A 13,899-nucleotide genomic window follows, 5' to 3' on the forward strand; every position below is an offset into this window, starting at 1 on the left:
GAAGGTGAGACCGAAGTCGACGCCATACACTTGCTCGTTGCCGCACGCAACGAGCCTCGCCTTGAATCTCTCAATGGCCCCGTCCGCGTCCAACTTCGTCTTGAACACCCATTTTGTGTGCAATACGTGGCTGCCTGTCGGTGGCACCACCACGACCCACACTCCGTTCTCCTCGAGCGCTCTGAGCTCTTCCGCAATGGCAAGTAGCCACTTCTTACGCAGCCTACTTCTAATTGCTTGCCCGTAGTTCTTCGGGTCCGCCTCACGGACGCTGTTCACCACGTCCGTAGGCTGTCCTTCCCTCTCTCCACCAGCGCCGTCGGTCGCTACTGCCTCAGCAGCCTTCCGCGTTGCCGAGCGCGTCTGGTGTTTATCTCGCGTCCAGCGGTTCTTCTTCCCGCTGCGCTTCTTTGTTTTGTCTTTGGCTTTCTTTCCGGCAGTGTTGTCCTCCGAAACGTCCGTGCCCTCCTCCGACTCGTTCTCGTCATCGAGGTGCACGCGCTTCAACTGCGCGTTCTGCACGTCAGACAACGTCTCCACGTTGCTCACGTGCCTAGTGACTACAACTACCTTGTCCTTAGGGATGTACACGCGGTACCCCTTGATCTCGTCGCTCTTGCCGACGATCATGCCGGGTTTGCCTCTCTCTCCGAGAGCCTTGTTCTTAGCGTTAACGTGCACCGTGCACGGCGACCCGAATACCACGATGTCACTCAAGTCTGGTGTGCTCTTCGTGAGCATCTGCAACGGCGGCTTCGACCCAGGGTTTGCCTTGGTGGGGCTCCGGTTCAATATGTAGGCTGCATATTCCGCAGCGTCGCCCCAGAAACTCAGAGGTAGCCCACAGGCGAAGACCATGCTCCGTACCATGTTCATGATGGTACGGTGCATCCTCTCGGCCTTGCCGTTGCTTGCCTGATTCCGGGGCTCGCTGATCTGTCGTGCAATGCCAGTGCTTTTACAGAACAGGTCGAGCGTCTGGTACTCGCCCCCACCGTCCGTCCTAAGTACGTGAATCTTGCAGTTGAACTGGCGCTCAAAGAACGCCATGAAGTGCTTGAACTTCAGTGCCGCTACGTCCTTGGTCTTGGCTAAGAAGACCCTACAGTAATTTGTCCGGTGATCTATAAAGTTAACCATATACCGGTTCCCAAGTCTGTCTCTTGGAGTCATCGGCCCCTTAAGATCGGAGCAGATGACTCCTCCGATCACGTCAATCGGTGAGTTCTTTCCACTGTCCTTCCGTGACTGACTACGCTTTGTCTGCTTGCCCTGCGCACAGGCTAGGCAGTTCGCTCGTACCTCGTCCGTGAGAGCGATCCCCAACGCCGGGTCCTTCGCCATCCGAATGAAGGTGTCGTAGTTAAGGTGTCCCAGTCTACGGTGGAAGTGCATCAGCGGCCCGGTCTGGACGTCCTGCCCAACCGCCGCTTCGTTCTCCGCGATTACGGACATCAACGTGTCGCCCGTGTTCCTCGCCCCGCCGGATCCCGTCGTGCTCACTGTCAACACGTTATTCGACTTCTTCACGTCGAATATCACCGGCCCTCCGTTCATCGCCGCTACCACGCGGCGCTTTCCTCGGTACGACAACCCGTACCCCTTCGACTCCAACAGCCCATACGAAATGATATTCCTCTCCAGGTTCTGTGCGTACTGCACGTTCCGCAGCCGCACCCTCGTCGCCTTGCCCAGGACCGTCGTTTCCAGTAGCACGGATCCACGCTTCGTTACCTTGAGCGCTCCTCCGTCCGCCGCCACACACTGACTCTCGAAGTCCTCTGGATCCTCCAGCAGGCTCAAGTCATTTACCAGGTGACGGCTCGAGCCGCTGTCGAGGATCCAGTCCCCGTTCTCCAGCGTCGACTCGTCGACCGTGAGCACGAAGTCCGCATCTCCGTCCTCACGCCACTGTTCTCTCTTATCCGGGCACGCCGCCTTCAGGTGCCCGGTTTTACCGCACTTGAAACACTTGCGGTTGTCCGCCCTGCCATCGTGGACGTCGTTCACCACGTCACGACCCAGATTCTTGCCACGGAGCTCGATCTCGGTGGACTGGGCGAAGTGCGCCAGCTCCTCCGCTTGGCGCAAGTAGTCCGTCCTCGCGAGGTTCAACCTCGACAGCATCGACACTCGCATGGCCGGGTCGGCGTAATGGACGATGTTGTCCAAGACCAGGTTGTCCGCGCCTCCGCACGCCTCGCTGACCGCTACCAAGTACAGGTAGTGCTCGGTCCAGCTCCTCTTGGCGCTCTTGGCCGCCGTGAACATCTTCATGCTCTGTGCCGGCGTGATCTTCGTTGCGAACGTGTGCAGCAGTCGCTGCATCGCGTGCTCCAGCGTAGGGCTCTCTTCCCACCAGGTCTCCACCTGTCGGTTATAGTACCGCTCAGCCATCCCGCTGAGGTGGTGGCCGAGGATGTCGACCTTGACATCCTCTCCCCACTGGAAACCAGACGCACGCTCGGCGAACTGGATCTGGCGCACGAAGCGCTTTCCCCAGGACAGGAAACCGCTGCCCAAGCCATGATAAAATTCCTTACCGTCAAATGGGCGAATGCCCAGCTTGCGTTGCCTCGTGTCCGGCACAGGTGGTACGGCGTAACCCGGCGTTGGTGGTGGTGGTGCCGGTGGCTGGTACTGCCGCGGCGGCACAAAGTGCTGTGGCAGTGCCGGCTGTGGAGCCTGTGCCATCTCCACGTTCGCGGCCGCGTTTGCGTAGTCGCGCTGCCTCATGCCAAAGTAAGTCGCCGGGGAAACACCTGGCGAATTACGTGGCGGTGGCGTTTGATCTAGGGCTTGACGGTCCATCGCCCTCCCTAGACTGAGCGAAGAACCGAACACGCTGGCCTCCTGGCCTTTAAGCCGCTCCTTCTCCTCCTGTCGCTCCTGCGACGCCTCCAGGCGCTCCATGCGCTCCGTGAGTCCCGTGAGAAGGTCCAGCAGCTTCTCCTGCGTGTCCTTCGGCTTCTCCGCCGTCTTGACCTCCTTATCTTCGTCGTACTGGCCGCCAGCCCTTTCGTGACCGGCCTTTGCTTCCGACTGCACGCGGTCTTCGTCCGCGGCAACAGTATGAACCATTGGACCCATAACCTGTTAGATTGTAGCGATACTGTGAAAATATGGAAAGTGATATTGACAGTTACTACTGTCTTCCTGCAATATCTTCCGGCAACCATCCGTTGCCGTCCCTGCTTGCGCAATCGTACAGTCGGCGCCCGAACCGGTCCAGAGAACCGTGATCACGGTCAACTTCCAACACCACCTGCAGGTGTATCTTGAGAATGGAGACTGGCTTGCTGCCGACTCCGACGTGGTCAAGGCACTGATGCTTGGCAAAGGTGCCGATGCTGTGTGTGAGGAAGCCCTTTCCTCGAACGACCAACTCGACCAGTGCTTACCTCGCTAGGTCAAGCCAATAGTGTGCACATACTTGTGCGATTGAGAGACGTACCCTCGGTTCTCGGTAAACACCCTCGCGATGTACTGGAGACGAGGAACTCAGAAGACAAAGATATGCTGGAAGTGAAGTATGTAGTCCTGGGGGATTCGAGCTGCACTGAACAATCACTCCTTATCAAGAAGGCTTTTTGTGTTATGGACCTGCTGTACCTGCTGAAAACACGACTATATGGTGCTGACTTGTTCATTCGCGCGAGCGCAATTAATCTCTACTTGGCACGAACTGACACAGGAAAGTGGCTGTCTATGGATGATATGGATGTCGAACCAGCGGATGACGCTCAGATTCAGTCATGGCTTCAAGTTAAACTTGACCCAGAGCAAATGATCGGAGATTCAATCACCCGAACCTGGAAAATTCAACGTGCTGCTACTGTCACCTTCAAGATTTGTTCTATGGACGAGGAATAGTCAATTGCATGCTAAATCCTATCGCCTCACCGCAGAGGATGTAAAGGATGCAGATGAAGTGGACGCTTTGGTCGATCTGACCCACGAAGTTCAGCGTTTGGAGCAGGACATAACGCCCTTCATTGTGCTGGAGAGTTCGGTGGGAATGGGAAGGACGCAAATGGCGTTTAACTTGATGGCTCGAGATGATGTAGACGTATTTTACATTATCTGTGGACGAAAGAAAGACGATGTTCTCAACGGATTTCGCAATATTTCTCATGCTTTCATGCGCTGTGTGAAAAAAGACCTCCCTTGCGTTGGCGACGGGAGTGTGTCCGAGATATCACAGCAGAATGAACTGTATACATACTCGTTCCTTTATGCTGTACTGGGTGGGGTGCCGGCGCTCACAGGAACTCGGACACGTGATGAAGTTTTTCAGACGAAACGCGAGTATTTGGGGTGTTGCGTATTTTTCCTGGATGGATTGCCTTCTCTTGTTCAAGGATTGTCGAACTGGGAAAAAAGGGAAAATATAACAAACCTGCCGATTTATCCGAAATGTCTTCCGCTCCTTTGACTATTATTACAAGTGTGACGAACGGAGTTGCGAGTGATCTTCTCGGTTTGAAGGAGTCAAGCGAATACGAAGAACTGTCGTGTATCATTTTCCCAATGATTCCTCGATTCAAACCTAGTGACTCGATGGCTCTGAGCAGGCTACCAGCCATAGTTGGTCGCAGCAGACCATTATTCGCGAAACAGGCCTTAGACTACACTAGTGCAAACAAGTTTGATGATAACACAAAGTTGGACGAGTATATGAATGCAATGATGAAGACGCTTAGTGCCAAATGGGATGAAGATCGAGTGGGAGCGTATTTTCACGTGGGTCAAGTACGTCTCTTTATTGGATCTAGCTATCGTCCGAGACCAGATCCGGTTGGTCATGTCCGCTGTCATTCCAGCCGACCTGCACCAACGACGCCCACTCGACTAAGTTTTAACTGGTCTGGTAAATTAGTAGACGATCAAAAGGATCCTTGGACGTGTAGTCGAGTGGTTCCCAGCCTGGACGATGATCCTCTTTTGCACTTCATCTTCATGGGTGGCAGTGGGTTTCACGCTTTGCCGACGCTAGAGGATCGCCAATTTCATATTGCCACGCTATTGTCCGGGCTCAAGTATACGCCCGCGTGGTTACTAATAGTGGCGACAATAGTCCCGAGCGCTTGCAAGAACTTGTGGCTGGGGCAATTGTTGCAGCCAGTCGACACAATGGCTTCGCTGGACGGAAAGACGCCAAGTTTGGTATCTTTTTATCCGCTTTGATGTATGAGTTTGGTTCGAAAGCAGAGCGCCACACACGCCAGCGCTTCTCTGAGGTGTTGGAGAAAACGTTATCGCAAATACATCTGTCTGTGCCTAATTGTTTGCCGCTGGATATGGAGCTCCCGCAGTTTCTTAAGAACGCGCAGCTTAAGTTTGGAACATTGAAGCGAGTTCAGACAGATTATTCAGGTCTTGTTTTTGTGGACGTCAAGATTTCTGTTGAGCTCGCATCGAATCAACCGGAAGAAGAAATCGATTTTGTGAACACTATCCGACGGACTCCACGAGACAGCATCGTTCATATTATCATTCTAGGCTTGCTGGAACAAAGCTACTTCGACGACGTTGATGCCTTAGCGGAAGAGGATGCAGCTTCACGTGTGATCATCTTTATTGGTAGCACTCAAGAGATAAAAATCATTCATGCACGTGGGGATGGAGATACTGGTTGTGGTGTGAGTGCAACCAAACTGATTATATTTCTTGAGCTACCAGACTTCTCCCAGCTATACGTAGCTACTTGAATGGGTTACTGGATGTCGATCCATGTGCTTTACTATGTAGTATCTTGTTAACCGGTTCCTAAAAGAAACTCACATGCGTTCACTGCACTTCTGTAATTTTGGAATCTTGAATATCGTATTAGAAACCACGTCGGATATCGATCGTTGTCTTCCTCTTGAGTCGGCCTGTAAGCAACAAATAAGTTAGAATTAGGTCTGATCAATTAGTGCAATCGCTACCTACTTAAAACTGTAGCGGCACGACGCCGCACATCGGGCGGATCTCGCAATAATTCGTCCAGGTTGGTAGCTACACCAGTAGTGGATATTTTCACATGAATGTTGTCCTGGCCATTCTGTCTCTTGTCGGTTGGTATGATGTTTTCTGGTTGCTTGTGTAGTATACACTGGCCACTGCGTAGTCGAGCAATCGCCACGCGAGCATGGGTTCCACACACCAGCACTATTTTCACCTCGTCACTAGTAATAGCTGACACGAATCCATGAAAATCCTCTTCAGACAATCGGGATTCCAACACCACTGCGTCTCCTACACTAAAAGTTTCCTCCATCAATTCGCCATCCTCCATCCGACAGTGTAGTTTCTGTCCGTCTTCAACGACATCCACTTGCACATTGAGATTCCCACCTTCTTCCACCGTCATTCTCTCCCTCTCTTGGAGTTCACGATTGCGTTGCAACTTCTCACACTCGTCCATTACGTCGTGCACGATCCTTTCAGGAGTTGGCAGCACTCCGTCCGATAAGTGTCGGAAGTTAAAATCCCTCATCGTCCTCTTCTGAGCCTTTCGGAGTTGCTTCTCCAGCAACTTAGGCTGCAATCTCCCCTTCTTTCGCGCCATTCTAGGATTAATTTCTTCTGTTGTTTGCACCTTTACGTTGCTCTTGGTTAATGGCGTGCCGTCCAGCGCCTTAAGTCGCTTCTCGATCTTCGTTCGTTTCCGTCTTGTGGTCTCCAGCAACTTGCGCTTAAGTTGCTCTCTCTGCGATCGGAATACGTCCTTGGCCTGTTGCAGATCGAACTCAAAGAGACTGAGCGCGTCTCGCTGGGAGAACTGGAGCTGGCTTTGTGCCACCTGCAGCTCGCGCTCGCGGTCCTCCTCAAAAGGTCTACAGCGCCGCATAAAGTCCTCCAGCACGCCAGTATTTAGCTTCTCTTGCTGCTGTAGCACACGGTCGATGCTCTCCTGGTAGATCTGGCGCTCCAGCTCCAGTAACTCGCGCACATTGAGCTCGCGTCGCTCGGTTCCGGCCATAAGCTCCAAAATGACTATTATCCTGGTATCTATCATACTCTCAAAAAGTCATTTCAACAGGTTGGGAAGTAATCCTCTTCTATATCATAAATTATTTTCTACATTCCAAATACCAGTTTTCAGCCAGTTTCGGGTTCTCATAACCGGATCATGCGTCTCCCTGTCTCGGTGCTGCTCTTGCTGCTCCAGCTCTGCGGAGCGGACGCCTCGTCCGTGACTGCAGGCGCGCCCGAGCACCTGGTGACCACAGGCGGCGAATGCGTGCGCTTATTCCACTCTGGGGGAAGCATTGGGTGCCGCAGTCTCACGAGATCCGACATGGCGCCTTTGTACCCGATCACAAGTTCCGACGAGCTCCAGAGCTTCGTATCAGGCTCAGCTGACCAGCAGGAAGCTGACTCGAAGTATGTGCTGGTGATGACCGAGTCGCTTTTGAGCTACGACGCCATCGAGGCCGGAGTTGACCGCATTGGAGGCATCTTCGTCTACCCAGAGTCGACGAATGGCTCGTTCGATGTCCCAACGCCGCAGGGAGACGGCACCGTGGACGCAGCCTTGAACCCTTTCGCTAGTGATAAGACCAGGTGGAACCCGACCGGTAACGGACTGCTGGTTGAGAGGCTGCCCTTCCCTGTTGTGATGCTGCAGAACGCCACGACGGGGGCTGAGTTCACGAAACGTGCACAGATCAACCTAAAGGACTCCGCTGGAGCGACGTATAAGGCCTTTATGAACTACTATTTCGGACCGGAAGAGATGAACTCATTGAAATGCTTGAGCTTCACCAACATTTACGGAAACCGCAGTCCAAAGTGCGACCCCATCGGAGGCCAGAGTTCATGGGCTATGCGAGGGAATTTAAAGTCGGGTGAGATCGTTATGGCCATGGCTGGCATGGATGCGAATTCACTGTCCCATGTACTGGCACCCGGAGCCAACACTGGTGCGTCGGGACTTGTGGCTCTACTAGCAGCGGCTCATGCCCTCAAAGGTTTACCAGACTCGGCGTTCGATAAAAAGGTGGTGTTTGCAGCCTTCCAAGCTGAGAAATTCGGGTTTGTCGGATCGAGAAAGTTCCTCTCGGACTTGCAGAAGTTCACGAAAGACCCCGAGGGAGCTTGTGCGTTCCCCGTGGATGATTCGTCGTCCCCTATGGGCCCAAGTTTCTGCACTAACCCGATGCTCACTAGCACGGAGTTCGCCAACTTGAAGCTCGCGAACATCTCGTACGCTATCGCAGTGGATCAGGTGGGTATTCTGCCGAAATCTGGCAACTTTACGCTGCATGTGAACCCTCACGCGAACGACTCTAGTGACCTAGTGGACGCTATTCTGAACGCTCCGTCAGGAGCCTCTGTGGCTGAAGGTAGCACTGGTTCGCTCCCTCCTACACCGTTAACATCGTTCGTAAACGATGCAGAGTATGGTCAACGTGATCTTGTAAGCGCAGTGCTGGCTGGATACGACGAGAGTTACACTTCTGAGAGGACATACAACAGCCGTCATGACGAGTTTTCTCTCCTTGATGTCGACGCTGTTGTACAAGCTGCTCAGGTATTGGCTGAGAGTATTTTCACACTTGCTTCGAGCAATGCTACGACTGCACAGATGGACAAGATCGAGGTGGATACGTGGTTGGTTGAGTCCATGCTGTCGTGTATTACTACCGACTGGAACTGTGGTCTCATGAAGAAATACTCCCAGTTCATGGTCACGACGTTGATTGAGTATCTGAGTCTGACCGACTCGGCCAGTCCGTCGTACTCTGAGCCAGCTACAGTGTACCCGGGTACACTGAACCGTGATCGCTCCATGATGGTGCTGAAGAAGAGTGATGCCTCGTACTACTCGCTGTTCAATGAGTCTTGGTCGGATGAGGACTATGCTGTGCGGCTTTTCCCGAATGCCTACGAGGTCTTCACACGCGCCTTCCTGGCGTCTGCTATGGTTCCTAACGCTACAGCTGACGGCGCTCCTTCGTGCTCACAAAGTCAAGGATGCAGTGACGGTGGGAAGGGCATGGAGTGTGTCTATCCTGGTGTCTGCGTGAAGAAGAGTGCGTTCCATCACGAAGCCAGCTCACCGGGGATTAAGCGTACGGATACACCACTACAATACGATGTTGTGAACTCGTCGCATCCCATCTGGACAGAGCCGCAGTGGGCTAATGACATCGGCAGCTACTCGTTCCCGGACCCTGGCGCGTGGATCGGCTGGATTACGCTCGCTATCGGCGTTGTGGTGACTGGACTTGGCGTCGGAGCGTCGTTCATGGTACTCAGGAGCGTACAGAAGATGAAGCTGATGTAAGCTTACACATGTGCTGTTTCGGTAGATTCCAACATTCATAAAAAAAAATAAAAAAAATTGGAAAAAGCATATAGATTTATGTATGTGCTTCGAGTGCTTACAGTTTTCCATTTTGCATGACTTACTCGGTGGATGCACGATAACTTACGTCCTCGTATTTAATTCTTGTCAGGGGGATAACATTTTCTTATTCAAGAAAATATAACATTTTATTGTGACGGCTCTCCTTCGGTTCCCTCACCACCGTCCCCGATATTACTCTCATCGTCCATTCCATCGTCATCATCACCACCACCACCTCGTCCGATCGGGACGATATCTGCAGTGCCATAACATGCGCAATCACCTTCGCAGGCGAAGCAGGCCACGAAAATAATGCTTAAAAACAGTAAGAAGAGAACCATGTCGGTGTAGAAGAACACCATCCCTTGCATGTACTCGTCTGGGGAGAGTCTCTCGTTCATACACGACGCATCGTAGGCAAACCACATGATGAGCAACAGCATGACCGCGAGTGACGCACTGTATTGCAGCGGCGAAACCACATCCACCATGTAGAAAAAGTAGATGAATAGTGACGTCACGAAGCCCAAGAAGAAGGAGATTAAAAGCACGACTGGGTAGCTGATCAACGTCGGTTGGACATTCGGGTCGAACGAGCGTCTAATGATTATTGTACACAGTAACGTGGTGACCCCCATGATACCGAAGAGGAAGGTAAAGATGAAGATACTGGCCTTGGTCTCGAACAAGCAGTCAAACGCGGTGAAGAACAGACTCTGTGTGACGGTATACACTCCGAGAACCATGAAGTTGAGCGGGAAGCGGTATTTCACCAAGTACAGCCAGAGCAGAGCCAACACCATGAGCACAAACATGACGAAGACGTAGTGCCAATTGGAGAAGGTTTTTTCGAAAGCGTCTGCGATTGCTGGGACATAGGAGAAAAAGGCAATCAGTATGATAACTGCGAGTAGCTGCAGTGTGAAGATCGAGAAGAGTTTGCGACGGAAACCTTGCTGGATCTCCACAGGCATGTGAATGACTGCAAAGGGGTCATCCATGGGATTGGACCCCGTTTGGAAGACGGAGAGCGAGATAATTGTTCGAGACTCCATGAAGTTGGCATCAAACCTCTTCTTGACTACCTCGAAGAACTTCATATCGGTTTCCGTTGCTTTACCTGAAGCCTGCTTCTCCTCTAAGTGCTTGATTAGAATCGAACCTCGTCGGTAGTGTGCCTTACGTTTTGTCGGATCCAATTCATCTTCCGACTGGAACAGTCTTGTCACACGTTTCATCATTGTACGCATGGATCCTTGTTGTGCCGTGGCGCGGGTACGCTCTGGAGTGCTCACAGCGTTTCTCGACAGATCTTCTGCTTCGTCACTTTGTTCCTTGTCAGCTACTGGTACTGGATCAGCCCAAGTGTGGTCTCGTGTGCGATGACCATCTACACTTGGAGATCTCCCGCCAGCTTCGAGTCTCCGTTGTGGCAAATCATCCGATGCTACCGCGTTATCGGGTGTCATGTCCATCATGCTTGCTTCGGTGCCGCCCAAACTGCTTTCCCTCGATGGGGAAGGGTCAATTGAGTAACAGCAGCTCGAGTTGCAGCCTATATTTTGCTGACTGGTTTCATCATGAGCAGGTCATCAATATAAAAATATGAGAATGCGAAGTATTTATAGGACTCATTAACTACAATCGCAGCTTATTTTCTGGTAGACTTTTTCTCATGTCAAACCACGCTGTTCTCCTCATGATACACGATCCCCGAACACCAAGTTCATCGCTGCGTCTACCACATGCCCTTATCTCATCAGTACAGCATTCTTCGTAAATGACGTGAAAGACCATAGAGCAAGAACGGAAGGTTCAACTTGATGACCATCACTCCTTCATGTAATTTGGTGTAAGTAACGTCATTTTCGGCTCAAATCCAGTGAAACTAGGACGCGCAACTGATACCGTACTGATACCGTGTGTATAGAGCCGGGAAGAGCGATGCGGCGATCACTGCCGCAATTGAGCGAAGCATCATTTGTTCATTTGCACCGCTCAGATCCCGTTCCTAGATCTACGCGCAAGTGGGTGCAGTCCCTCCATAGATTAGCCAAGTATGGGCGAGGCGAGCGCGCCGGCAGTGCTTGCTGCATCTCCACCGGCAGTTACTGCTGTCCCCAGTGCGTCTCCCGCGTCCACGCCGAGCACAAGCCGTAGCGGCCGCAACCTGCGTAAAAAGATGGTGGACGAGCTCAAGAACGTTAAGTTGCGCAAAAGTCCGGCGAGCAAGGACAAGAACTCGACGCGTACAGCACCGCCGCCACTGGAGCTCAATGAGGACGTGGACGACGAAGAGGACGACGTGGTGCAGGACCCCCAGGCAGCAGGCAAAGCCAAGGGCTGTAGCATCTGCGAGCGTTCATTCACCGTGTTTCGAGCCAAACACACGTGCAAAATATGCGCGCAGAAGATCTGCGACGACTGCAGTAAGAACCGAATGAAGCTGAATCGTAGACTGGAGCGCAAGAAAGGCTCGAGACTGTGCGACCCCTGTGCCAGGAGCTACATCCACGCTGACAACGGCAGCGGCGAGGACACGTTCCCTCCGGACGCGTCCCCGACGCTCATGTCGATACACAGCGAGGACACGATGACCCACAAACACGGGGACACGAACGGGTTGTCGCGTCGTCACTCCGTGCCGGCGAAGACGCTGTCGTCACTCATCCAAAACCAGGATAAGGCTGTGATATCGAGTATCTCTACCGCCAAACAGGTTAACAATGCAGGAATCTGCAAGATGCAGGCTACGACTTGTACTCAGGTTAAGCGTGTGGTGCATTTGTCGCATCTCCGCACGCGTCATTGGATGTCACTATTGGCCATCGCTGTGCTGGTTACCCTGCGCGTAATTTACTACACTCGGAGAAACGGCGTCGAAGGAAGTGCTGTAACTCCAGATTCAGATGCATCTAGTCTTGCTCCGTCGTTTGTGGAGCGTGCACTTGACAATTTGCTCTCCATGCGCACATTGGGCACGTACATAGTGGGATTGGTGCTCTTTGACGAGCTGTCGCGTCCGAAAGGAAGCAAAAAACCGGTAAAGAAAATGCATAAGAAGCGACGTCGACGTCGGAGCAGTGTACAGCAGCGTGAGCGCACCAAGTCGTCTCTATCGGACACCAGTGTGGGCAGTAAGCGCCATGCTGTGGATTCTTCCGCTCCGCCGTCGCCTCATACGTCCCAGGACGACGATCTTGAGGTAACGTTGATCGAACAGAACCACGACGAAGGCTTTACGCTGGATAAACTGGTGGCAGCTTTAGAAGAAGGCGCCAGAACACGCGCCCCGGATGGCAATTTGGGTCTTGGCTGCTTCATGACCACATGCAACGTCATTTGCGGGTTTCTGGGCGTATTCGGACGTGCTACTTCGTTCGCTGGTAGCACGGTTGGCGCCTACTTCACTTCTATTGAACACAATCTGGAAGCTTGGCCCGTACCCACTTCTACGAACACGTGGAAGGAACAGAGTGTTAAGGCTGTGATCGAACACGAAGTGGACCTTGGAGTGGCCGATGTGGGCGGTAAGAAGAAGCCATCATGCTCGCGCTGTCTGCTTCGACTTCTGTGGTTCATTCAGTTCGTGGAAGCTTGTGTACGTCTCACTTTACTCGAATCTACCGAGGAAAACTGCTACAATGGCGCCAGTAAAGCTTACGAGGAAACTCTAGGCAAACGTCACCCGTGGCTTGTGCGTAAGGGAGTCAATACGGCACTTGGATCGATCCCCACGCGTAGCCACATTTTGGGAGAGCTTCATGTGGGTGACGGTGACGCGTTGGAACCATTGAGTAAGGCCCATGCCGAACTGGTGCGAGTCATCGCTGAACTCAAGGCCGTCTTCGAAGAGCACGGCCTCACGGACCTCAAATAAACTACTAACGTTAGATACATGTCATGAAATAGCTGCATCCGTTCGAAAAATACTACAAAATACACAAAAGATGAGCTAGCGTTCACCAAGAAAACTTACAGCCACAACTGCACATTCATGAAATACTCGAGAATCTTGAGTCGAGATCAACTCGTCATGTTGGATGCGTAGCTGGATTATCAAGAGTTTGGAACGCAGCTTTTATCAACGTAATAGACACTGTAATATCGAAGTGCTCCTCCGGTCCGTTAAGGAATTAACTGTTCACTAAACCTGCGATACTTTCCGTTCTACAATTCAATTGTAAAGCGCATTATTCGCCCTACATAGCTCGTAGTTTTTTTTAATGCGTGCTCCCGCCATTGCCATTTCAATTACATTATGAGGTATTGCCTTATGGAGGGCCATGGTGTTTGCTCGCGGTATAACCATAAATAATCGAAATCAAACTTAAAAGTATCGTGGAGAAAGCGGAAAAAAGAGCTAAATTCAGCGAAATACCACTGGAAACTAACCAGATCCTAGTCGGTTAAAAAACAAAAAAAAAAAACATTAGCTATACAAATTCATTTTTATTCAATCACACAAAGCCGTGCTGGCGCCCGGAGAAGCTCTGGATTTTATTGGCGCTTTTCTATTTCAAGGAGTTTATAAGAATGGATACATTGACGTAGGAAGA

The 13,899-nt window shown here is 51.9% G+C and overlaps 6 protein-coding genes across 6 annotated transcripts; 4 read left to right on the forward strand and 2 right to left on the reverse strand.

The window, feature by feature from the left end:
* Positions 1-3,708: 3,708 nt before the first annotated feature.
* Positions 3,709-3,873, forward strand: PPTG_06646 (hypothetical protein; the record flags this gene model as incomplete). Its single annotated transcript, XM_008900690.1, has 1 exon — positions 3,709-3,873. The coding sequence occupies one exon, from the start codon at positions 3,709-3,711 to the stop codon at positions 3,871-3,873; it is 165 nt and encodes a 54-aa protein (XP_008898938.1).
* Positions 3,874-4,416: 543 nt separating this feature from the next.
* PPTG_06647 (hypothetical protein) lies at positions 4,417-5,711 on the forward strand (the record flags this gene model as incomplete). The annotated part of the gene is made up of 2 exons (XM_008900691.1): positions 4,417-4,752; positions 4,971-5,711. 2 exons carry the CDS (start codon positions 4,417-4,419, stop codon positions 5,709-5,711), a joined length of 1,077 nt encoding a protein of 358 aa, XP_008898939.1.
* PPTG_06648 (hypothetical protein) lies at positions 5,460-7,001 on the reverse strand. The gene is made up of 2 exons (XM_008900692.1): positions 5,935-7,001; positions 5,460-5,876 (listed from the first exon to the last, which is right to left on the reverse strand). The coding sequence occupies exons 1-2, from the start codon at positions 6,965-6,967 to the stop codon at positions 5,830-5,832; spliced, it is 1,080 nt and encodes a 359-aa protein (XP_008898940.1). The 5' UTR covers positions 6,968-7,001; the 3' UTR covers positions 5,460-5,829.
* A 77-nt stretch (positions 7,002-7,078) lies between these two features.
* PPTG_06649 (hypothetical protein) lies at positions 7,079-9,352 on the forward strand. Its single transcript, XM_008900693.1, has one exon. It carries the CDS (start codon positions 7,118-7,120, stop codon positions 9,275-9,277), a length of 2,160 nt encoding a protein of 719 aa, XP_008898941.1. The 5' UTR covers positions 7,079-7,117; the 3' UTR covers positions 9,278-9,352.
* PPTG_06650 (hypothetical protein) lies at positions 9,335-10,818 on the reverse strand (the record flags this gene model as incomplete). Its single annotated transcript, XM_008900694.1, has 1 exon — positions 9,335-10,818. The coding sequence occupies one exon, from the start codon at positions 10,816-10,818 to the stop codon at positions 9,487-9,489; it is 1,332 nt and encodes a 443-aa protein (XP_008898942.1). The 3' UTR covers positions 9,335-9,486.
* A 447-nt stretch (positions 10,819-11,265) lies between these two features.
* On the forward strand, positions 11,266-13,353 carry PPTG_06651 (hypothetical protein). The gene has a single exon (XM_008900695.1). The coding sequence runs from the start codon at positions 11,400-11,402 to the stop codon at positions 13,218-13,220; it is 1,821 nt and encodes a 606-aa protein (XP_008898943.1). The 5' UTR covers positions 11,266-11,399; the 3' UTR covers positions 13,221-13,353.
* The last annotated feature ends 546 nt before the right edge of the window (positions 13,354-13,899 follow it).

Source organism: Phytophthora parasitica (assembly GCF_000247585.1).
Source record: "Phytophthora parasitica INRA-310 unplaced genomic scaffold supercont2.10, whole genome shotgun sequence".
NCBI lineage: Eukaryota > Oomycota > Peronosporomycetes > Peronosporales > Peronosporaceae > Phytophthora > Phytophthora nicotianae.